At 47.6% G+C, this 24,959-nt stretch overlaps 4 protein-coding genes across 7 annotated transcripts in view; 2 read left to right on the top strand and 2 right to left on the bottom strand.

The window, feature by feature from the left end:
• Positions 1 to 869: 869 nt before the first annotated feature.
• GDF9 (growth differentiation factor 9) lies at positions 870 to 5,543 on the bottom strand. Its single transcript, XM_037050475.1, has 2 exons — positions 3,518 to 5,543; positions 870 to 2,187 (listed from the first exon to the last, which is right to left on the bottom strand). Exons 1-2 carry the CDS (start codon positions 3,912 to 3,914, stop codon positions 1,235 to 1,237), a joined length of 1,350 nt encoding a protein of 449 aa, XP_036906370.1. The 5' UTR covers positions 3,915 to 5,543; the 3' UTR covers positions 870 to 1,234.
• A 92-nt stretch (positions 5,544 to 5,635) lies between these two features.
• Positions 5,636 to 7,074, top strand: UQCRQ (ubiquinol-cytochrome c reductase complex III subunit VII). 2 transcript variants are annotated; one of them, XM_037050477.1, is made up of 3 exons: positions 5,636 to 5,927; positions 6,079 to 6,246; positions 6,874 to 7,074. In XM_037050477.1, the coding sequence occupies exons 1-3, from the start codon at positions 5,651 to 5,653 to the stop codon at positions 6,966 to 6,968; spliced, it is 540 nt and encodes a 179-aa protein (XP_036906372.1). In that variant the 5' UTR covers positions 5,636 to 5,650; the 3' UTR covers positions 6,969 to 7,074. The 2 variants fall into 2 exon arrangements, with proteins under 2 accessions (XP_036906372.1, XP_036906371.1); XM_037050476.1 differs by having other exon boundaries at positions 5,636 to 5,936.
• Positions 7,075 to 10,941: 3,867 nt separating this feature from the next.
• LEAP2 (liver enriched antimicrobial peptide 2) lies at positions 10,942 to 12,977 on the top strand. The gene is made up of 3 exons (XM_037050474.1): positions 10,942 to 11,051; positions 11,246 to 11,385; positions 11,666 to 12,977. Exons 1-3 carry the CDS (start codon positions 10,995 to 10,997, stop codon positions 11,700 to 11,702), a joined length of 234 nt encoding a protein of 77 aa, XP_036906369.1. The 5' UTR covers positions 10,942 to 10,994; the 3' UTR covers positions 11,703 to 12,977.
• Positions 12,978 to 13,657: 680 nt separating this feature from the next.
• The window catches only part of AFF4 (ALF transcription elongation factor 4), an 89,884-nt gene continuing 78,582 nt past the window's right edge, over positions 13,658 to 24,959 (bottom strand). For all 3 annotated transcript variants that reach the window (XM_037050471.1, XM_037050472.1, XM_037050473.1), the window contains 4 exons: positions 23,619 to 23,712; positions 22,718 to 22,761; positions 21,239 to 21,459; positions 13,658 to 18,209 (listed from right to left, as the gene is read on the bottom strand). In XM_037050471.1, the coding sequence (XP_036906366.1) occupies positions 18,082 to 18,209; positions 21,239 to 21,459; positions 22,718 to 22,761; positions 23,619 to 23,712 (487 nt within the window). In that variant the 3' untranslated portion in view covers positions 13,658 to 18,081. The remainder of the gene's footprint in view (positions 18,210 to 21,238; positions 21,460 to 22,717; positions 22,762 to 23,618; positions 23,713 to 24,959) is intronic.

Here is a 24,959-nt window from a genome sequence, read left to right as displayed (position 1 = left end):
GAAAACAGTCCATGGTCATGGGTAGGAAGACTCAGGGTCGTCCAGAGGGCAGCACCCCCCAGGTGGTGTACAGACTCAATGCCACCCCTATCAAAACCCAAACTGATGCTTTGGTTAGACACTAAGCACTAACAGAACATCATTTACGAGAATGGAAAATACTTCTTGAAGCTAGGAGTTACTTTTGGTGTGTAGACTAGGCTGTGACAAACCCTGAAGCAGAAGTCCCTGCATCAGCCCGCTGTGCCCCTAGGGCTCTCTCAACGCAGATTGAAAACTCGCACATAAGCCTTCACATCCAAACAAGGCCCCTCTGTACTGCGGCCTTGCCACTGCCAGCTTGGACCAGGGGAACGGTCCAAAGTCCACCTGAAAAAAATGTGTGGGCATGGAGGGATGGGAGCTAAGGGCAATTGGGAAAAAAACCCCAAAATGCTCCTTGCCTTCCTTGCACAGGGTTGGAAATCTACTTACATAAAGAAGAAAATGGATTTTAAAACTCTAACACTGCATTTGCTTGGAAAAATTCTGCAAGGCAATTTCCTCCAAGTAAACAGAACAAACGCCACATTGTTTGATATGAATCGACCCATTTGTGCAAGCTGTCTGAGGAACAGAGTTAGTGTGCTGTGTGCCAGTCACACTAACGAGACAGCCACAGGGTTCGCTGCACACGCTCTGCACCTAGTGGGCCTTCCTTCATCTGGACTTCGGAGAAGAAGCCAACCTCTCTCTACTCTGAAAGAGAGCAAAGGTTGAGCCAAGACTAGCTTTCAGACACATTTCCCCTGCCTCCCAAATCACTATACAGAAGCAGTCTTTGTTTAGTACACACATACACACACACACACAGAGGAAATTCATGCTCTGACAAGACTTTATTCTCCCATTAAATAAGACTCCCCCAACTCGCAGTTGTCTATTTGGAGCACAAGTCCACCCAAGATTAATGCTAATGAAGTTTAACCTCAAAAACAATACTCCAACAAAAAATTGCTTAGGGAAAGTGAAAGCTCTCCAAAATAATTGCGTTTACATTTGCAACTGAAAAAGGCACAAATTAACCCTTTACGCCGATAGGCACCACAGGCTGTGCCCACCTACACCGGTTCCTCCTCGTACAAGACACACTGCAGTGTATTTAGCAATGTGACCCGTGAAGCTTTGTCCTCAAGGCACAGGTAGGCATTCACTCTGTCCAAGAGGCTCAGTGTTCGGCCTGGAGGACCGCACGCTAACGACAGGTGCACTTAGTGGCTATCATATCTTCGTACTCCTTGTAAGCGATGGAGCCGTCGGGCTCCACTGTCAGCACGCTCAGGGGGCTGTATTTGGCTGGCACGCACGATGGCCTCGGCACAGAGTCGTCGAGCTGCTTCTCGTAGATGATGTTCTGCACCATGGTGTGAACCGGGGAGCCATAGCGATGTCCGACGGCCCTGGGACAGTCCCCTTTGCAGTACCGGGGATTATACCTGTGCGGGGCCACGATCCAGCTGTCCCACTTCAGCTGACTAAAGCTAAGTCTAAAGTCATGGAGCTCACACTCATTTTGAGGAAAAAGAAACTGTTTGAAGTATTCACTCAGATTGAAAGAAGCTGGACCCAGAGGCTTCTGCAATTCTGAGCTGACAGTGTCCTCACCTCTCCGGCGACGGGACCTTACTGCCCTGGCAGCCTCTCCTCCCGTGGGACAGGCAGATGGACCTCTCCGGCCAGGAGCCTGGGGAGGGCTCCTTGTGTCATGGAGGGAATACCACCCGTGGTAAGCGTGAGCACTCGTGTCATTCAGATACAGGAGCAATGAGGGGGGGACAAGGCTGACGGGACTGTCCTGTGCTGAAGGGGGCTGAAGCCGGTCTTTCACACATGTAAAATTCACAGACACCTGAACGGTCCTCTTGGCGGAGGCCACCAGAGGCTGAAGCAGGGCGGTCACATCAACCTCAACCCATCTGTATTTCTTTCTGAATTCAGGCTGTGATTCGAAGGAGAAGGAATGTGGAGCCCTAGGGAGCGTCTGGCTGGAAGGCTCCGACCCCCTCAGCACCAGATGGCACGTGCACTGCGCGGCAGAGGGGAAAGACACCGAGTCACTGACAGTGTACAGCAAGACTGACTTGAGGGGGTGCTCCACGGCCGCAACGCGATCCAGGTTGAACAGCAGGCCCACTGACGGCACGGCTCCTGGGGAGAAAAACCACCCCCAGTTGTGCGTGAATGTGGACAGAACAGAATGGGAAGTCAAGTCAAGGAGTCAGTACCTCGGAACTGCTTTCTCCCTCCTCTCCCCCACTTCCTCAAACCGCAGAGGAAAGGGGGCAGGGCTAGTTATACAGAAAATACAGGTAATTGGGACCACAGCTAATTCCCAGCAATTGCAAATGGATTATTTTCTCACCAAAAGTCGGAACAGCTTTGGTGATGAATTAAAACAGCAGAATTATTACACATTCTTAAGTTTTAGAATCTTAATTAATTTGCCCCAAACACAAGGGAAGCTAATAAGGAAAACATATTTTTCTCTTGAGAAGTCTCGAGAGAAAACTATAATAAAAAAACTTAACTAGGCTTGTTACGCAGACATTCTGAGCCTTACAGGGGTGTCTCACCTGCGGCCCGGTGCTGCATGCATCTCAGGATGGCTGTGAATGCGGCCCAACACAAAATTGTACATTTACTTAAAACATGATGAGATTTTTGTGTGTGATTACGTGTTGCAATGTGTTTAATGTGTGGTCCAAGACAACTCTCCTTCCAGTGTGGTGCAGAGACGCCAAGAGGTTGGACACCCCTGCGTAATGGACTGCATCAATAAAGCAAGCTTAATTGCCTACGTTAATTTGAAACACCAGACTGACGACAAACGGAGGCTCTAAAACCACTGAAATGAAATGGGGCTGCAGGGAAGGAGGGTTTAAACAGGCCCCGCTGACCTGTGGGTTAGAACCATGAGCTTGTGAACATAGGTTTTTTGGGTTTTTTCCAAGCACTGCTCCGTTCGCACACACTCACCGAGGTGCTGCCTCAAACTGCAGACTCTGTTCTTGAAAGGACCTAGTTTCCAATCGGGACTTAAGCTTCCCCCGCACACAAAATAACGAACAAGGGAGAAACAGCCCGCGTGACAAAGAACACCAATAGCTGTGAGATATTTTAGGCACATTTTCAGGCCAGTATTGGCAGAATGGGAAGACTAAACTGGAAGCCAAAAATGCGCGGCTTCCACTCTCGATTTTGTGACCTTGGGCCAGACGCTAACCTGCTCCAGTAGCACTTTCCTTGGCCTCTAGAGCCATTAAATCCCTTCCAGCTCTGAAATTCTACCATATTAGCCCATCTTTATCCCATAACGGCACTAGAAGGAACGATTAGACCAAGTATCCGATTTGTTTGAATTTGGCTTCTCATTCCCATGCAGAGTAAATGCTGTTCAAGGAGCAAGGCCCAGCTCCTTCCTGTAATTGAAGTGCAGCCCCGTTTCCCTCCACCCATTAGCCAATCTATTCCTACGCACCTGTCGCCTGGTCCACAGAGGCCTGCTTGTGCTGGACAGAAGGGGTGAAGAGCCTAACAGTGTTGTAGAGGTGACTTCTGTTGGATTTGGGGATCCCCTCCTTGGTAGCGTATGCCTTGTAGAGCTTCTTCATATAGCGCAAAGCTCCGGAGTCTGGCCGTAGCCTCGAGGCCCCACCTGATCCATCACACAGAACTTTGAATAGCGGGGAGAGGAGGCCTGAGCTGCCTCTCCCACCTGGCGGCTGTGGCAAGGACCAAGGTTCAGCCTCGGATTCCAACTCAGCACTAGCTGCAATCTGAGCTTCTTCCCTAGAAGCCTGAGAACCGAGGCTAATGGGAAAACCCAGCCAGGAAAAGCAGCCAAACCAAAAAAGGAATTTGCTGGGAAGCGTCATGGCTTGCAAGAACTAGCAAGGAACACAACCATACCATTCTTCCTAAAAGCCAGGAAGAGCCTAGGCTGATCCCTTAAATAAATTTTAGGTGTGTGGGAGGGCTGGGGTCACTTCTGTAATCAGACCTCAAGGGTGCTTAGCTGAAGATAATTTTTATCAGCTGTGTATCAAACAGCTGATAACACCCTATTTTATCCAATTTGTCCTCATTAGAGATGGATTTCTTTGGTTATTTTGCTTCCCTCTTTCATTTACTCAAAACCTCTTAAGTTACCATTACACTAATGCACAAGCTATGTAGCTGAAAGGCTAAGAGAAATCAAGGAATGATCTGAAAATAAAACCACCCATTTTTGAGATTAGGATTCTTAAAATGTTCCTTAGGTGCTTGTTGAAACTCCCAAAGCATGTGGGAAGGCTAACTAATTATTTATGACGACACAAAGATCTGTTGATAGGCAATTTATGGTATTAGGTTTACTCTCCCTCTCCCTCCAGCCTCACCACCTCTCCTGCTTTCAGGGGCCTGGAATAACTATTTACCACATACTGATCTGGACGGTGAGAGAAAGTCTAGTTGGCACTGAAATTCCAGAGAGTAGAGAACTGTTCCCCCAGGTGGCTTAGTAAAGGATATGCACTTGGAATACTGCCATATGCTTAAAAAAGGAAGACATCACCTTAAACTTGATTCGTTTTTAAATATAGTTTCTTGATGTCTTTGTATGCACATTCACCTGTACACAGTTTGGTAGAAAGGTTTAGAGATGTTTGCAGGTGCTGGCAAGTACATGAAACTCATATGGTGGTCGAATTCCCTAGGGTATTACTGTTCTTAACTGTCAGAAGTATTTATGTTCCTGCCTTGGAGCTGAGACCAGACTAGAGATCACGTTTTAGAAAAATGAGACGAAGGTGCGCCGTGAATGGCAGAAACAAGGGGACACCCAGGGGACACCCCTACAGAGACCGTGCTGGCGAAAAGGCAACCCGCACTCCCGGTACTAGATACTGACCCAATCTGTTCACTACTTGGGATGGTAAAACTGAGCTGTGTTTGTAAATGTTAAGTTCCTCGCCTGCCAAGCCTACCTGACCGCTGGCTACCTAGGAAGCGGGGTTATAAAACACACCCAAACTGTTGAAAACCTTAGTCCTAGATGACAGATGGCCAGCAATGCCATGACGACACTTGCTCAGATACAGCAGCCAGCAGAACAGTCAGCTGCACAGGGCAGAGGTGTCCTTAATTAGAAAGCGCCTTCCGAAAACACTCTAACGCCCCACGGCACCGTCCCTCGCCTCTCCCTCTGGAAGATAAGGGGAGAACAGAGGGCACCACGACTTAAGCGCCCCTCCTCTCTGCCGAACCATCTCGGGGAGACGGGGAAGTGGAGCGAGCTGTGTGCCGTGGGGGTGGCTTCGTCCTTCCCTCTTACCGCCACTAAACAGCCCTTAATCAATTGTTCGACAATTTGCGGGGGCGGGGGGGGGGGGCTCTTGTGGCTGGATCTGCGGAAACGTTTTTATTCGACCTAGGAAATTCTACACCCCGCCAGCAGGAGTCTCAGGAGGCGGCGGCGGCCAGGAGAGGCCCCGGACCTGAATCCCAGGTTTCGGCCGCCGTCCCAGACGGAGCAAACTGCGCGCTCGCTGCGGGAGGCGGCCCTCGAGTCCGCGGGCCCCTTTCTCGTCACCTTTGTCCCCCTCGGCACAGAGCCGCTTCCCGCCACCCCATGGAAAGGCGGAGGGCTGACGGGAAGGGCGAGAGCCCGGGGCAGCGCCCCGAGGGCGGCCGAAGCCCCCCACCCCCGCGACAGCTGGCCCAGGCGCCGCCCACCCAGAGTCTCTTGGCCAACGCACTTTTCTCCAGAACGGGGGCACCGGCGCCCTCCCGGGGACAGTGGGAAATGGTATGCCCCGGAAGTGGTCCCCCAGCCTTTCAGGCCGGCTTCCGGATCTACCGGAAGTGGCGGAAGGAGGCCAGTGGATCCCGCGACTGTGCAGGGCGAGGTGACCCTGGTGCGGGAGTGGGGTCCTGTCGCGCGTTTTTTGTGGCCCCTGGGAGGGTGGGGTGGACGGCGAGCGACGGGGCTGGCCTGTCGGGGTGCTGGAGGCGCGGCCCAGGGCTGAGCCCGGCTCCTATCCGCCCTTGGTCCTGCAGGCGCCGCCGCCACCATGGGCCGCGAGTTCGGGAAGCTGTCCAGGGTGCGGCATGTGATCAGCTACAGCTTGTCGCCCTTCGAGCAGCAGGCCTTCCCGCACTACTTCAGCAAGGGCGTCCCCAACGTGCTGCGCCGCATTCAGGCGACCATCCTTCGCGCCGCGCCGCGTGAGTGTCTCGGCGGGGGTCTGTGGGCCTCCGCGATACACACCATACACACTCGCCATACACACGTTTCGTCCCTGAAAATTCCTCAGGATGCTTGAACTAATCAGATCATCATCTCCATCTTACCTATGAGGAAACCGAGTCACGGAGGAAGTACGTGAATGGTGGTTCAAGGTCACTTGCGTGACTCCGTCTCCGAGAGAGATGACCTCGCTCTGAGGTCATCTTCACCCATTTCTTTCTTGGCGGCGATCTGTTTTGTGTTAATGTGCAGGAGATGGTGGTGGTAGTGGCACAACATTGCGAATTTGGTTAAATGGTAAAGCTTCTGTTAATTTTACCTCCACTAATCAAAATGTTTTAGTCTGTTTTCGTTTACATTAAATATGTTAAGTGTGCCATAGGGGAGAGAGAGGGAGGGTGTGATGACCCAGTTCCCCGGGTGCCCGTCTCTTTGGTCGCTTATCAGATGGCTGTGTAGTTAACCCTTTCTTCATCATCTTGTTTAAAAACGGCTTTTTTGAAAACAAGAAACAGGAGGGAAGAATCTGTTGATTCGGAGAAGAGGACGGGGACCCCTTGGTCTTGTATGTGCTCACTGCTTTCTCTCCCTTTTGGTTTCTAAAGCGTTTGTGGCGTTTTACCTCATCTACACGTGGGGGACCCAGGAGTTCGAGAGATCCCGGAGGAAGGACCCGGCTGCCTATGAAAATGACAGCTGAGCGAGTAGTCTGGAGGATGGTTCCTTGTCTCAGAAAGGCTCTTCTCTGGGAGAGGAGTCCACACTGTAGTGTCTTGAAGATACAATAAACTTCTTTCAGGCTGCGATGTTGTGATTTTGCGTTTTTGCGAGCAGAGTTAATGAATGCCATTCCCCAGAGGAGCCCTGATCAATTTTTGCTCCTCTGGGAGTTTGGTGAAGGAATGGGGCTCGCCCCTTGCTCTCAGTGTGATCTACGGGAAAGTAGCTGCAGCTGCTCCCAAGAGCTGGCCAGTTGCAGGGCTCTGGGGAGTGTTGGTTCCTGCCCTCTTTAATTAGAATAAAATCACCTAACCACATTGTAATTACTATGTGTCAGGTACTCTTCTTAACCCTTTACACAAATAAGCTCTTTTAAACCTCAGAACTGTCTTTCATCTACCATTATTACACTCATTTTGTGGATGAGCCCACAGGCACTGACAGGGTAAGTAATTTGCCCACAATTACAAAGGCAGTAAAAGGCAGTGGTGGGCACTGAAGTCCGTACCCCTGAAGTTACGCTGTTCTGCCTCTCCTGCTAGAGCAGCCCTTTCCCAGCCTGAGATGAGATAGCTATAAACGGGGGGGGGGGGGTACCCCTGGGAGCGGCACCCCTGGGGTCACCCCTTGACCTCCAAGCCCAGCTATTTGTACCCAGGTTGCTAACAGTGTTCAACCGTACATGCCCCATAAACCGTAAAATATTTACTCTGGCCTTTTATGGAAAAGATTTACCCATGTTCTAGAGCCTTTGAATGAATAAAAAGCTTTTATAAAACTATCACAAGGGTTCAACCAGAGACTTAATTGAAAGAAATATGACACCATAGCTGAAGACAGCCCTATGCAGAAATTAAGGCAAGCCCTCCAAGTTTGACTCCTTTAGAAACAGCAGCTGAAAACCAAACAGCCTTTCTCAGCACTGAGCCCGCTGGTCTGGGCCCTTCTCACCCCAGAGTGCCCTGCGAAAAAGCCCCAGCTGTAAGCCCTGCACGTGCTGAGCTCCTGCTCTTAGGTAAAACTGTCCAAGGCTGCTGTGGAGCCTTCCTCTCACCAAAGGGCGTCCCTTTGAACTTCGGGCATGGAGCCCTGTGTGGCAGGGCGCTGAGGTGGTGGTGCTGGTAGAATGTGGGAATTGTCACAGTTCCCTGCTCCTGCACTTGACCCCGGATCTGGGTTTATTTTAGGGACTACATGTAGAAATCCATAAAGAAAAGGAAAACTTGGGTGAAGTCTCTTAAAAACAAGGGGTCACTGCTGTGGGCCCCAGTGCCTATAACCCACCCACCTGGAGCCCCCAGCCCTGGATGCAGCTCCTTCACCCGCCACTGGGGGCACAACCACTTGTTCGTTTTGCCCTTTCACCTGGCAGCGTCCCTGCACCAACCAGGGCTTTCACCTCTGGGCTGCAGAATGTGGCAAAGGGAACTCTCCTGGTGGCCAAAAGGCCTGGGTTCCAGGTCTGCCTATTGCAGGCCCAGAAGTCTGCCAGTTCCAGCCAGCGAAAGAGTGGATATACTTTGACCCTTCGTTGAAATTTTACCTGGAAACGTGTTTCCATTTCAGGAGAAAGTCTCATTTTTCATTAGGCACCTCCCCCTCAAGGACAGCACAGAAGTTTCCAGTTACTGCCAAGCCCCAACGACCTCTCCACCCAGAACATGTTTCAAACATCTGTTCATGTACTGCAGCCTCTCTCTCCTGTTTCATCCCAGGCTCTTCTTGCCTCCAAAGCAGGAAATCCCGGGCAGCTGTGTTCAGAGCTAACCAAGCTATAAATGATCGAACGTACCTCAGTCTCACTTTCTTGTAACTTCATCACTTGAACCCCCAAATGCCAGTGCCTGAGAGGCCCCAGGAACCTCCTCCTACCTCACGGACAGGACAAGACACGACACCGAAGCCCAAAGAGGGGGCAGGCTGGCCTGTGGTCATTAACCCCATTGCCAAGCATTCTTACAGCTGAAATTCGTACTGGCTGCTTAGGCCTTTCCCTGGAGGGAAGAACATGTAATGGTGTTTATTCAGTCAGCAAAATACTTGGTTGCAGACAGCCTGTGACATTTTAGTTCTTTTCAAAATTCAGGAGTCGGCCTTCACCACCACTCAGGGTATAGGCTGGCTGTGGACAGCTGCCGCTTCAGCGTAGTGCTGCCCAAATGCCACTGTTTAAATGGTTGACTTTTGCTCCATAGTTAACTTAAAGCAAGAGCAGGGTTAGTTTAAACCTATGTTGAAATACCTTCCCTAACAGTGGTTCCTTCCACCGGCACTAGTGGTTCTTTTGCTTTGAGAGGAGGGGGCAGACGAGAAGGAGGCATGAGCCACAGAGGGTTAGGAGAAGCACCCACCTTTGGGATGAGCCATTTCAAATCTCACTTGGCACATGGCTACAGGCTGACTATGGGAGGCTGGCACTAAGTCCACAGACCCAACAGGCTCCAGGACATCACGTTGTTCGGTCTTTTGCTTATCTAATCGGATTTGTTCTTACCCAATCTTCACTAGGTCACCACGTAGCCTCGTCCCCACCCCGCAGAAGGTCCTAGCTAGCCCCTACCTGGAGGCATTCAGGCTCAGGGCAAAGGGAAGGAACAGCTAACCAGCCACAAACTTGCAGGAATGGTTAGGTGGGTTTGGCAGAGGTCTGCTTTTCAAAGTCCCTCGAGTGCAAGCAGTGGTGTCTCCTTCCAGGCCTGGCTCCCAGGTCCCTTGAGGACTGGAACCAGGACGGACAGATCTGGGGTCACACCCTGCCCGATCTCAGCTCCAAGGTCCTCCATCCCACCCTCTTCTCCCTTGGCAACTGACACCCTTCTGTTCCCCTTCAGCGGTCCTGCAGCTCCTCCACATTTCCTTGGCCAACAGGCAGGCTCTCACCCAATACCCAACCCCTGGGGACGAGAAGGGCCCTGGGAACAGGTTGCAGCAGTTTTCACAGAGACACCAGGCAGAGAAGGAATTGTTGCATTTGTTTTGTTGGCTAATCCCTCTAGGTTACAGGAAGATCTGAAGTCCTAGAATCTCCCTACTCAGATTCATACCTTCCCCCCCACCCCAATTTAATAAAATACCCATGTTTAATGAGTACCCGTTAACTACTCACAATTGAGTTCCACGCCCCAAGAAGGCAGCAGGAGTTTTGGGCTTTGGAGAGGGTTCAGCCCTAGGCCTTCTTCCCCAAGGCTGCTAGGAGGACATGCCCTTTAGGAGGCCATAGTCACCCATCAGGAAGAAAGCCCGGAATTCAACGGTTTGCAATGTCGTTTGTTACCAGCACAAGCTCTCCCACTATTTTTAGGGGCCCTTGCTCCCTCAAAACAAAGAAATCAGCCCATACTCATTTACTCAATTCACCTGTGGTTTACCTACGTCCCACATCAGTCCTGATGGCCATTCCCCAGGGAGAGGACAGACATGATTTTGACTTCCCACAGCTGAGTCTCCATTCTTCCAGGGAGATGGTTTGTCTACACAAAGGAGGGGCGGAGGTATTGCAGACGACGCCTACTGCTGCGTTGTCCCACAGCAGGGAGGGAATGGTCTCACCCAACTGCCTGTAACCAGACTGGTGCCTCTTTCCTACATGAGGCCGGAAAGGGTCAACACTCTTTCTGAAGACCTTACTTTCAGAATTCTATTTTGATGAAAGTGATCTCACTGAGCTATTTTGGTATCTCCACGTGGCTAGGTGCCTAGCTTCCCTCAATGGTTTCATGCGGCTCTCACAGGGGAGGGGCAGTGCTGACTTTTGCTAAAATAGGTGAGAGTGTCCAAGCCAGCAACATAATCACTCAAAGTCCAGATCAGGGATCAGTCAATACAACGTGCCTGAAAGGCAGGCCTTGAGCACATTCCTCTGGTAGACATTAACTTATTAAATCCCCGATTGCAAAAATAAACTTTGCCCCCTCTCACCCCGCAACCACGAGGGAGGCTGATTTCAGTCTATAAAAGGAAGTGGGAACTGTCCCTGGGTTTCAGGCTCCAGCATCCCCCCACCAAGATGTGGCACCTCAAACTCTTCGCAGTGCTCATAATCTTCCTGTTGTTGTCAGGCCAGGTAAGGGAAAGATCCGCGTGAGGATGTGTGTGGGGTGGGGGTGGGGGTGCTGCACGCAGAACCCGAGCCAGACTCAGTCCGAGTGTGTCCCTGCTGCTCTCAGTCTGCAGCGTCCTGGGAACGACCCCTCCCGAGGCGTGCAGCAGGGGTCCGCTCTCCCACACACACCTGAGCAGAGTGTGTCTGCCCTACAGGCAGATGGCTCCCCAGTGTGGCAACTGAGTTCACCCAAGAGAAGGCTGCGGAGAATGACCCCATTTTGGAGAGGGGTTTCCCTCAGGCCCATTGGGGCCTCCTGCCGGGACGATTCTGAGTGTGTCACCAGGCTATGCAGGTAACCCACAAGCCTGGGAGCTCGGCTGAGCCAGAGGCCTGGGAAGCTGGGCGGAGATGAGCACACACAGGCCTAAGAATAAAACGGGGAAGGAGGACTCGAGGCTGGGCGCGCCTTGGAGGGTCCCTGCCTCGGGAGTTAAGAGCAAAGACAGCGCCACACAGATGCCATGAAAGAGCAGCGCTCTCCCTGGGACCGACCAGAGCGACCAGAGGGAGGACACGCAGGCTGGCTCTGGGCAGTGCTACTGTCGCCTTAAAACCCTTTTCTTTTCCCTCAGAAAGAGACGCTGTTCCCTAAGCGTGGCCCAGGAGTGACGCCCAGACCAGGGGAGAGGACAGCACTCAGAGCCATGCTCTGTTCTATGGACACTGGTTCACAGCATACTGGCTGGAGACACGTACGTGAAGCAACCTCGTGTTTTTAATATTTAAAGACAGATGTGTGCTTCAAATTGGCCTTCGTTTCTTTTTAGTGTTGATGTTTTGATGAGTGTATCTAAACTTGCCAATTTAGAGTTTATTTTTCTACGTATACTATTAAACGTCTGAAATGTGAAATTTTGGCAGTCTGGAATTGAAGCTTTGGGGGAGTAAGCGTTCACTTTGTACACTACAGAAGGAAACGGTTTTGCCTAATGACAACGTGTTACTTCTCCATCTTGAAAATTACTAGTGAGTAGTAACGACAGCAGTGAGGGTTAACAGTTCTGTTCATGAAATAAAGGCCACCATGGCAGGCTACAGGCATACATTGAGTAACAGCTGTGTGATCAGCAAGTTCGTAAGCTGTGGCCCTGGGCCCCCACCCTGCACTCCCTGTGAAGTAACTCTTCAGGCAGGTGCCAAAGCCGGGCAATGTTGGCACCAGCCACCTGGTGACGTGCCCGAGTTTGCCTGCAACTGAACAGAAAGCACAACGGGAAGAGACTCTAGTTTAATAAAAAGTAAAAGCCCAAGGCACCAAGAGGAGCAAAAAGGGTCTGTCTGAGCTCTCTTGGAGCAGGGTGAACCCTGATTTATACGCGAGGACCCAGGGGCCAGCAGAGAGCAGGCTTTCTGCAATCAGAATGCGAGACCTGTATGGAGGGACCAGACTCTGGGGGAGGAGCAGCACTGGGCCCTGAAACGCAAGTCAGGAAGGACATGAGAAGGGCAGAGTGAGCATTGACAGTGCTTATAAACTTCAATACAGAAAAATCTATTCGATGTTTATTAAACTTAGTTCTCCAGCTATGGTTTGGCATTATACAAAGCATCTTTAATGACACAGGAGAGTTAAAAAGATCTTTACAAATTGAAATGTGATACCCTTGTCTCCAAATATTTTAATTGCCATAAATTTATTTAAAAATACACATTAAACGCATGTTTGACACTCTAAACTTTCTATAATCTCAATACCACAAAATACATATAATATACTATACAGATGTGGAAAAATCTAGTTAGTATATAATACTTTGCTCACCATTAACAGCTTTATTATGTGAAATGCACATACTGACTTAGAAATCCTAGCGTTTGAACCCCAAAGTACCTCTGAAATTTTAACATATTGCAACAAATAAAAATCACAGTATAGAATTGAAATTTTGGTTGAAAATGTCAGATGCCTAAATATTCTGGGTAAGAGAAATGTAAAACACAGACCTGGTCACATACAAACCAAAGGCCTCCGACCGGACACGGACAGTACCTTTCTGCGAATCAGCGAGGCTTCCAACTGATCAGCAGTGCCACCTCCCCTCCAAAACCCTCCCCAACTATCAAACCATTATTCACCAAATAACTTTAATTTCAAATAAGATAAAAGGATTTTCAATAAATATATAAGCATCTCCATCCTCCATATACAAAAGATCTTAAAACCATTCAAAGCGGAGGCTAGACAGAAGTTTTCGTGCTGTGCTTCCCAACCCCGCATCTGGTCCTCAGAGCCGGTGCTGGCTCGGGGCCGCCGCTCGGGCGGCCAGCCCTGCCCCACCCGCCCCACCCACCCCAGTACTGTTGAATGCTCATGCCAATGGCTTGCCAGGTGTGTGCGTAAGGTTGTACAATAGGGACACTTCTGAACAGCAACAACAGACTCAACAGTATGGATAATCATGGCGTTGACTTGAAAGGCAGCATTTCCAAAGAGACACACATTTTCCAGAGAAGAACAGAGCAGGTAGGAAATCCCAGCGGTGACAAGCTGAAAAGCAGCTCCATGCGCAAGCAGGAAGAGGTCAACGCTGCGCACTGCTAGAATTTCTGAGTGGGAGGTTTTCCCCCCACGCTTATGTAGAGAGCCTTTTTGTTTCTTTTTAAAGAACAGCAGTGGAGGCTGAGCTGAGCAATGGTGGCAAGGAGAGGTCACTAGTGACATTCCCAGAAGTCATCTTCACCACAAGGACTGGTTGGGCTACTTCGTGATGCTTCAAGGCCTACACGACTTGGCTCAGACTTAACTCTGATGCCTTCCTTATCCTGTGCCCAGATTCTACCAAAGAGACTTGTTAGATAGCTTCCCCATTTCCTTTTCTGAAGACAGTACGTTCTCTTTAATTAACCACAGGGTCCACTGAATAGAGTCAGCAACTGCTTGACGAACTATTAAAACCTGCTTCCTGTCACTTGCCAGCCTTGTTCCCGGGTTTCGGGGTCTAAACCGAGTTTCTCCTTCGCTGGGTAGGAGAGAGACATGCCACAAACACGACCAATGTGGCCTCCTGTCACTCTAAATTCCAAGTCATTCTGTACTTAGCGCTTCTATTTATCTTACAGAATAGCAGCCTTAAATGTGCAGTACTATTTATTATTGGAAAAAAGTCTGCCTCTCCAACACACTGATATGACATTGAAATGAAGTCTACGTTCCATGTAATCAGGGAACACAAGTTACAGGAATATATATAGATAGATTTGAGATGCATTCTCAATTTTCTTAGGTTGTGTTTTTAAAAACATCACCACAATCTGCCTAAAATCAGCCATTCCCAGTAGATGTTCCTGAGACCCAGAGCAAACTCCTATAGTTCAAAACACGTGAGGCCGTTTTGTCCAATTAACAACTGGAAAATTACAATCTTTCCCACCCTGTAAGAGCCCTATTATCCTACAAAAAGGCTCAAATATATTTTAAAAGTTAATTTACTACAAATCATAGTAATTAAGCTTTAAAGATCTAAAAGGAATACACATTGCACCCCTGAACATTAAGATTCAAGGTGTCAACAAGAAAGTGTCTTAGATCCATTCAATAAATAATGTGGAAATAGTTGCACTAAGCTAAAATACTAAACACACACATTTTTGACAAACTAATTTCATGTTTCATACATACATACATACATATATATAAAGCATGTGTACATAGTTTTAAAGTCCAAAGTTGCATACCCTCACACCTAGCGGAGGGCACAGCGTGCCTCTCCCCTGCACCACGAGGCACCACGGACTGGAGAGCCCGCTGGCTGCTCTGAGACTCCACGGAGTGCAGCCGGCCTCCAGGGCCAGGACGTCCCTTTAGAACAGGTGCCTTTTGGAGGCGCTTGCTTCACCGCACAAGCTCATTCAATAAAGGTATCATCTCCCAAGGTTTCTGTCATTCGACACAAAATGATGCTATCTGAGCTAGCTGATCAACCTTTCTTCAGAGGAAACAAACAACAATTAAAAACAACAGTGAATCTAATGAAGCCACAAGTGTGTCCTTTGGAGCACGGGCATGTGCGCACGCTGCTCTGGATGCTTTTACGCCAGAGAACTGGTGACAAGCAACCTTCCCCACTCCTCAGTGACTTACAACTGTGCATTTACTGGAAGTATTCATTGCTTTTAAAGTCAGTTCTTGGCTACTTGCCTCAAAAAAGGTGGCCCTGAGGCAATAAATGGGCTGAATGCTCCCCAGCAAGACTGGGCATGGGCTGGACAGCAGAAGCTCATGAGGCCCGGAGGGCAGCGCCCTGCAGCCCAGCCCAGGCTGCAAGGCTATAGTGACCCCGCTTCACCCACTGCGGTCTGTTCCTTGGCCGCCCGGGAGGTGCCCAGAGGTGCGGGCTGCTGCCTGCTGCCGCGCAAGTGCGGTCTCACAGAGCAGTGGATAGAGTGTCGTAAAGAGCTGCTATTTCTAGAGTTGGCTACATATTAAGTACAGGTCTCAGACTAAATGAGTTTTTAGCCACTTGTCAAATTCAGTTGTAAATGGCTGGAGAACACCAAAACTACTACTGAGGAAGGGGACCTGTAACGGAGCCCGAAGTATGTGCCAGAGCTGATAAAGACACAGACAGAACTTATGGGGTGGACTCAGGAGAGGGAGTGGTGTTTCCACAGACGATGCATTACCTTAAAAATTTAATTATTTAGGACAGGACTTTGATCCATTGCCCATTACCATCTGGTAAGAAAAGCCCACCACAGCTTGAGAAATTCTAGAGCGTCTTAAAGCAGCACCATACAACACGCAGGAAGCTCTGCCTTAATGCAATGTCAGGGCTACGTTGAAAACTCCCCTGCTGCCTCTCAGGACACATAGGGGACCAGAGCGCACCAGGACACGGGGTGCCCAGAGGCTGCTGCTGCTGCCCATCTAAAGCTCAGGACACTCCTCCCACCTCTAGGACCTCACTGCGGAAGAGGGAGCCGGGGTCAGAGGGGACAGAGAAGGCCGGGGCACATGCCCACTGGGCCGACAGAGGCGGGTTTCTTCTTGAATAACCACCACGGCCATGAGAAGTTGTCCTCTTAAGGAAAACTCCTAAAACACACAAAGATTAAGTTAGAAAGATATCTGAGGCTACTTCTCGAAGGGAAAAAAGGTCAACGTACTTGGTAAATATCCTTGGATGATATGCAAAAACAACTGGCAGTCCAAAGCAGTTGAGAAGCTCTACACACAGGAGGCCACAGGACAACGGAAGGTCTCTAGCTTCAGGAGGGAATGTGGGAGAGACTGACACAAAATCCGCTGCACCGACTGGGCCTGGGGGTTTTTCTATCCCTTCTCTTCCATCTCAGGCCTTAGCAATCATCTGTACATGACAGGATGATCCTTTTTTTTCTGATTGGAGGGTTTGTTTTTGGAATGGGGAGAAGGGCAAACTATTTTTTGAAGCAGCATTATTCAACAGGTTAGACTAAGTCATGTGCCAAAAAATCGGCTTTTCTGAAAGAAGTAATCTTTAAGCAACCCCAAAGGAAGAGTTTGAAAGGAGAGAGAATCTAACACAGTCACTGCAGAAGACCAGCCGCGTGTGTGGGGGCTCTGGTCCTAGTGTGAGACCTCATCTGTAAACTGTCCAGAGTCTTCGCTGAAAGGTAAGATTTATAAGGCACACCAGACATGATAGGGGCAATAAAAACAAGACAGAGGACATATTTCTCACCTTTGACTCCTACATGCACCGTAGGGAAAAGGTACTTGAACAGACAACTCTTACAGAGCTGGCTTTTTAAGCAACACCCCTACCTCCCCACCCCTTCCCAAGAGAGCTCACACTGAACCAACTTAGGTACTTTTCTAGTGTGAATCTTCTGATCCCATCAGAAACAGGTATCACTGAAGAGGGCCTTCATAGTACGAAGGGACTAATTACAAAACAGGTCTAAAAGGAGGGAGTCATGACCTCTGCACCAGACATCAGAACTCTCGGGCCGTCGAACAAAAGCACACACCCCAGCACCCCAGCTCACTCCTGTCCCCGTCACTGCCTGCGAGAAGGTTTTTGAAACAAGAATTCTGAAGAGAGGTTTTGCCCTTTAAACATCATCAGTGAAAAGGGTACAGGCAGCAACTTTCAAGTCTGCTCATCCTTTGCTCTGTTCCAATCAAGTGTCAAATAAACAGCAACAAAAAAGAACGCATGGTTTTAGTCAAATCCATAAAGTTCGAGATTGTCCTTTTACGAAACCCTTCGTACATGCTTCTCGCAGAAGGTCTGCCTGCCCCCCTCTGTAATGCATTAAATGCATGCTGTAGTCACCTTGTGATTGTTAGTGTTATTAACACACATTCACAGTTCCTGGAATAATGCTCACCAAACCCGACAGGTTTTGTTTTCACACCCATGAAGAATGCTGGCGCCTCCTATTTAAGTGATTTTCACATGTAGAAGAATATCCTTAATACTAAGTATAAATTCTGCATTAATAAAATTGTAGTTAAGATTTGAAATATTATCAGGTAGTAGGTACAGAAAGAACACGTCCATATTTTAGATGAACCAACAACTATTACTCTTTGAAGAGTTACCAAAGAAGGTATGACAGGTAACAAAACTCCCAAAGTATATAAATAAAAATGCCTACATTAAATTTATGCTAAATATTTAACAGGATAAATTTATAGGCGGAAATAACCAAGTTTTAAACTAGCCCCAATGTGGGAACTTAAAAAAAATTAAAATAAATAGATTTTCAATGGATTAGTTATGAATCGCAACTGGATTTCCATCTTATTACAGTTCACTGAAACCATCCGATCAACACGCTGCAGATTTGAAAGCACTCACACAACCTCTCACACGGGGGTGACCGAAGGGAGCCCAGTGGACACGCCGCCTCCGGGCTATAAAAACCAGTAACATGTGGACAGGGAGGGGGACACCACTCCTCAGTCCGGGTGTCGACGGGGTGGCATGTGTGGCAGTTTTCCTTCGTGATGGAACACAGTGTTGTGGAGAAAACCAGAGGCAACGAGAACGTGTTCGGTTCAGGACGCCAGCTTGGCGTCCTGGCGCAGCCAGTGCAGCCCCTGCCGGGTGTAGCGCGCCAGGTCGGTCATGATGCTCGCGTTGAAGACGAGAGGGCCCATCACTTTGTCCAGTTCCGCAAAGAATTCTAGAAAACCAAAACACTCGTGAAATGACAGGCACTCCTTCGCAATCACTGCTTTAAAATTTTTAGTCTAGACTACGAAACGCATCCACGTGCAGTCACAAACCACACCCGCCTACACTGCAGTAACTGTCCGCACCTCAGAACGGAGGCTCTCAAGTCACACTTTGTCCTTGCGTCACAAAAGGTTTTAAATGAACTGCGTGATCAGGAATGAAGTGTTATACACAGAAGCAGAATTATGCTGATGAAAATTATAAGTTGTTAGTATGCAGTAACATTATTAAAATGGAGACCTAGCGCTACAGCGCATTTTTACTCAAAACCTCCCTGTGCCCTGTTTTTTTTTTAAATATTTTATTTATTTATCTTTAGAGGGGAAGGGAAGGAGAGAGGGAGAGAAACATCAATGTATGGTTGCTTCTTGTGCATCCCCTGCTGGGAACTGGCCCCTGCTGGGAACTGGCCTGCAACCCAGGCATGTGCCCTGACTGGGAATTGAACCTCGATCGTCTGGTTCGCAGACCCACGCTCAATCCACTGAGCTACACCAGCCAGGGCCCTGTGCCCTGTTTTTGTATGAGCCGCACGCTTGCCCATGTCTGACCCCGTGAGGTCAGACTCTCACAGCGGCCTGTGTCCGGCCCTTCGGCCCCAGTCACATGCCCTGCACCACTGTCAGTTCCAGGTTTCAGGCAACAGCTTAAAACCATAAGGGATGGAAGTGAAAGGATTCTCCCCACAGTGAGCAAATATAGGCTGAGAGGCACGTGCGGAGGGAGGTGTGGAGGCAGGGGAATAGCACCCAAACACCTGATTCCAGTGCAACGGTGGGAGAAGACAGGCGCCAGACAACAGAGAGCTGATACACAGAAGGGGTCGCTGTCATGCTACAGCTGGGCCTACCCAAACAGGGCGAGAAGTCATCAAACAGTTGGGAAGAAAGGGGTCTTATTTATAGAATGCCAGCTAGTTAATGTAGAAGGATCATCAAAACATAAAATTCTTGAGGCATTTTCTATTTCCTAATGGAATAATAAATGTAGGGAATGGTCATAGATGCTAAAGCATACATTAAAGTTTAACAGGGAATCTTCCATCACACTGAGTCAGGCTGACACCATGAAAGTGAATCAATGTCACATTTCATTATCACTGAAGAAGAGCTAACCACTGCAGGCCTTACACTAAACTAGGACGTAACAGAAAATCTAGAGCGTTATCTATGAAACATTCTTATCTAAAATAATAACCCTGAGTCTAACCAAGCCTTGAGGTGTAACTCTCAGTGTGAGGAAAATAAAGGGGACAGAGAAAAGCAAGCTAGATGACACCACGAGAAAGTAAGCAGTCGTATGCAGAGTACGATACAGTCTATGGCCCAGTTTCTCCCTGACCATCGATGCCACAGCCACAAAAAAAGCAGGAGAGGGGATGATGCTTAAGAGACTGATCAATGAGTGTTCAGATCCTGCCTAAACCAAATCAACTGTAAAGGGGGCGTGTCTGAGACAGCAGAGGAGTCTGCCGGTGGACGAGGTATAAGAGGGTACACAGGAATCACTGTTAATCTGGGTAGCTGTGATGAAGCCACAGTGACCATGTTTCTGAGAAGTCTATCATCTGCCCTGGCCAGTGCAGCTCAGTTGGTCAGTGTCAACCCCTAAACCAAAAGGTTTAGAGCACAAGCCTAGACTGTGGGTTCAGTCTCCAGTGGGGGTATGCAGGAAACATAATTGATTGATGTTTCTCACACTGATGTGTCCCTCTCTCCCTCCCTTGCCCTCTCTCTAAAATCAGTAAGCATGTCCTTGGGTGAGGATAAAAAAGAAAGAAAGAAAAGTCTATCACCTAAAGACACATATTAAAGTATTCTGGCAGAAGGTCATGATTTGGTATTTGCTTTACAATACTCCAGGGGAAAAGAAGGGCGGGTGGGGTGGGGAGATGGAACGTGCAAAACGTGTTAGTGAAGCTGAAGCTGAGTGAAAGGTACACGGGTTCATTACATCACTGTTTCCTTTGGTCCATGTTAAAAAACTGTCATACAAAAAAAAAGAAAAAGGAGGGAAGAGGAGGGAACGGGAGGGGACTGGGAAGAGCAGTGGGCAGAGCAATAGGGAGAGGAGAGAAGGGAAGAGGCTACAAAAGTCAAATTGGAAGAAGAATGGAAAGTAAAGTAGCGGTGACTAAAGAAGAATTTCAGGTTTGTGATGGTTTCTGAGCAATACTGACAACATTTAAAATATTAAAAACAAAGTAAGTTTTAGAAACACAACTTCATGTTAAATGTTGAGGTGCCTCTTTCAACTTTCTTCACCATTATCCGTCTTTAGAAATAGGAATCTTTCATTTTCATCTGATTATCTGGTAATCAAAAGTACTCTGTGACAAAAGAACACCCGACTGACTACTTCAGTGTTTCTCAGCACAGGATCGACCTGAACAGATGCTCCCTGGTCAGGGCACATCCAAGAACCAACCAATGAACACATAAACAAGCGGAACGACAAATCCATGTTTCTGTGTCTCTCTCCTCCTTCCTCTTTCTAAAATCAATAAAAAATATATATATATAGCTTAATGCTAGAAATCTATTCATTTTGCAGTCTCTTATCACGTAAGTTTCTTCCAATGTACCTAAACATTCAGTATGAACACGCTTTCTTACAATATCTCATATGTGTAAGATTTCTGGATGTGATCCTGTGTCTACAGCCAATCTTACTGTTAATCACCCTAGAACAGAACATGTATTTTATTACTTTTAATAGTATGAGCTGCATTTAATACACCAGAACAAAGGCATATTTGTGTTAGACCAAAAATTATTTTTAGTTTAGTTTGTGTCAATGTTTGACCAAATTCAGACCATTAGATGTGACCGCTAAGCAACAGAAATCAGCAAACTGATTATAACTCTAGACCAGAAAATAAACTAAAAATGCAGACCAGATGCTTACTTAAGCACTAGATCATGAAACTCCCCTCTAACAATCCCACCCTCAAAGTTTCTCCAGAGCGCATCCTACCTTTTTGCTCTTTGGAAAGCTGCTCCGCTTGGTCCCAAATCTCTGTGGCATAGAGGAAGTTGGATGTGACCTGCACATAGCTGGCTGCCATCTGGTGGATTCTGTGTGGAATGGTCACTGAAGAGCCACTTGCTGAAGCACTACTGGCCCCTGAAGAGTAATTTCCCGAATTGCCTGGTGACAACTTTGGAGAAACAGGGGAAGGCATCCCAACAGCTTTGCTACAAAGAAAGAAACAGGACGTATATTCATATAGATAAGGTAAACGTGAGGGCATCAGTGTACTATGGGCTTTCAGGAAGAGCCCACATGAAGGTTTTTAACATTTAAAGATTCTTTTAAGCTTAGAAAGATTCCCAGAGAAGTTCAGTTTCTTCTAAATAAATACTTCACTCATTGAAGACCATTGTGAATTATCACTTTGTCTGCGCTCGTTGTTTTAATAAAAGGCAAGAGAACAAGGGATGGGAAAGAAATGTTCATAGTTCAAAGACTTAATTAGATGGTCTCACTTCCAGCTTCGCACACTTTCAATGGGCATGAATGTAGGTACTTTTCAAATTGTTTTGTGAAAAGTTGGGTGGAATCAACAAGTCAGCAAACACAAAAATGTGAGTGGTAGATGGGAAAATCCTATTTTGAATTCCATAATTTCTGGTACTTTCCTAATTTAACCAAGTTGTTCAAAGCTGACAGGGAGGAATCATTTTCTCAGTGATATTTCTCAAGCTCCGCTCAATCATCTCAAGCTCCTGCCACTTACATGTTTCTCAGAAAACACATGCAGAAAGCTGGCAGGTTCGTTTCAGTAATATAAAAATTTGTGGAAATGCCCAAGACCATAAAAAAAAAAAGAAAAATCAAACAAAAGTTGGGAGGAGGAAGCCATTTGTTAAGAATATTTTTATCTGCACTTCTGGCACTATAAATTTGTTTAAGAAACCCTGTAAGGGCAAAAATTAACGCCAATTACCAGAAACAAAAGCCAATTACCAGGAACACACTGACAGACAGATAAACCTAAGAAAAAGGTTTCACGGTAGTTTTCCTCCCTCTGGGAGACGCTTGGTATGAAAGTGACACAGAGAGGGAAGAGAGACCACAACCAGGCCTCTGTCATTAAACTCCAGTGGGTCAGGGTTTCAGTGAAGACAAACCCACCGTGACTAAAACCTGAGTGACAACACAAGCCGACTTTCGAGAAGAGGACAGGTGCTGTAAACAGCTCAGACTTTTGTAGGTAAAATGGTCCCTCCTCTCTGATCTTTGTAATAGTATGTTCATTATTCTACTTCAATTTATTAAAAAGATAAAATATTTTTAAATACTTAATTAGACATGGTTTTTTAACCATCTTACCAACTTTTTAAAAGTTTGTCTCATCTTACCATCTTTAGAAATTAGACCCTACCCATTTCATTTCACATAAAAATAAACAACTTGTCCCAAATAATACTTTATAGAATAAAACTGACCTACCTTCCCAAACCAGGTGATGGTGCTTGAGAATTATTATAAGAATTCTGTGGAGAAAATAAAATGTACTTAACAATTTTTTTTAAAAAAAAACCCTACTTATAAAGTACTAAATATATTCAAAAGCATTGGGCCAGAACCGATCTTAAGATGCCTTGTAAATTAAAAAAAAACAAAAACAAAGTGTGTGTGTAAATATGCAGTAGAAGTAAGTTCTGTGTAAGAGCAGGAGTGTTCTAGAAGACTTAGGTGAGGCACGAAGAATCAGTAACACTCAGGCCAGTGAAGAGGAGGGGAGGAGGGAGGAGGGAGAGCAGACAGGGGAGAGGGGAGAGGGGAGCCCCACCCAGTGCAAAGGCTGCAGAAGAGAGTGTGTGTGACCCGCGGAGCTTCCTCGGAGCACAGGTTTAGATGAAACTTTAGAAAGACACCAAGGACCTTGCAGGTCCGGGTAGGAAGTTTGGACTTGACCCTCCAGGCAATGATACGCTAGTGACGGGTTCCAAGTCATAATCCGGGCAGGATTTGAGAAGATTTATGTGTTGCTATTAAAGAAAAAAATCATATTTTAGAAAACTATAGTAAGTCTAAAGAAAGAAGGTAGTGAATACAAAGACCACTTTAAAAGTGCAGGTTAGGCTTCATGATAAAGATGGCCTACACCTAGTGAATGTTAAGCACTGTTGAATACGGCTACACAGGTTGGTTCTACAATCGGACATATATGTGCATTTGAAAACTTACCAAGAGACCTCAAACTTATTGGGAAGTTCCCAAGCAGCAGCCCCCCCCCCGCCCCCCTCCAGCCGTGGCATGTGAAACATGAGGGCACTTTTGGGGAGGGGACAGAAGACTCGACAAATCTGTCTCCTAGCACACAGACCTTCCTCTCCGGCACACTTACCTTCAGGTGCTCTGTCAGTGTCTTTGAGTACTTCAGAGCATTTTCCTTCTTCAGTTTGAACAGCCTCAGGTACAGCAACGACTGGCATCTCAGGCTGGTCAACGGGAAAGGGCAGCTTATTGACAGGACAACACACTCAGGCCTCGTCTGCACAGACCACCTTTGCACCATGAGCAAGTGCGGAGCTGGCTCGTGTGAGCACACCCAGGCACAAGGGCAACAACACTAACTCTTAGGCCAAACCCAAGGCTGTGTTCTGATTATGGCACGCACCCTAGGGACGGGAGAAGGGAAAGAGACCTAGGACTAGCCTCCTGTTTGGAGACACTCAAAAATTAAAGCCTCAAGCACAGGACCCAACCCGTAATTGCAACACATGCATTTAAAAAAAATCGCCGAGGGGCAGACTCTACATCAAATTATAAGTAATCTAAAATTCAACAAAAACTAGTAGACTCAACTATAAATATTACAAGTGTGAAGTAATATATATGAGCCTTAATATGGCTTTCAAGGGCCCTGTCACTGCCTAACTCTTCAGTCACTGTCCCTTCCTACCAGTTACCGTCTTTGGTTCCTCCAGTTTCCAGTTTCGCTGCATGGCCCAGACTCTGTGCGTGTCCCCTCTACCTAAAGACTAGGTCTCCCTACACTGCACTCTTCCCGTTACATACACTTTCCTTTCCCACTACTTANAGTAATATATATGAGCCTAATATGGCTTTCAAGGGCCCTGTCACTGCCTAACTCTTCAGTCACTGTCCCTTCCTACCAGTTACCGTCTTTGGTTCCTCCAGTTTCCAGTTTCGCTGCATGGCCCAGACTCTGTGCGTGTCCCCTCTACCTAAAGACTAGGTCTCCCTACACTGCACTCTTCCCGTTACATACACTTTCCTTTCCCACTACTTACCTAACACTTGTGGTTGTCTGATTAATTCCTGTCTCCCTGCACTAGACACTAGACTCTATGACAGACAGGACCAGGCCAGTTTTGCCCGCAGCTGCACTCCCAGCTGTTAAACACGGTGCCAGGTACAGGGAATTCCTGTAATAAGGAGCTGCCGCATCTCCCCGGAACACAAGCAAACCAACCACATTCTTTACTCTGAGCAAATGCTTGCTCCCACGGAAGGGCATACTCGTGTGTGTGAATGGTGAGCAAGGACACCAAAGGAAGAGCCCAGAAAAGTGACCACTTAAGACAAGGCAGAGTTCTTATTAATGCCACCCTACCAAGGCTTTTGTCAAGAGGACAATGGATCAAAGACTGCCAACTATGAAAACCTTTCAGTAGGAATTTCAAGTTACTTTCTACTGTACCTATTAAGAATAGATTTATGT

This window comes from Sturnira hondurensis, unplaced genomic scaffold (genome assembly GCF_014824575.4).
Source record: "Sturnira hondurensis isolate 20B ecotype Veracruz unplaced genomic scaffold, ASM1482457v3 Scaffold0006805, whole genome shotgun sequence".
In the NCBI taxonomy this organism is placed as follows: Eukaryota; Metazoa; Chordata; class Mammalia; order Chiroptera; family Phyllostomidae; genus Sturnira; species Sturnira hondurensis.
Note: the sequence above shows the minus strand (reverse complement) of the source record. Positions and strands in the feature narration are given on the sequence as shown.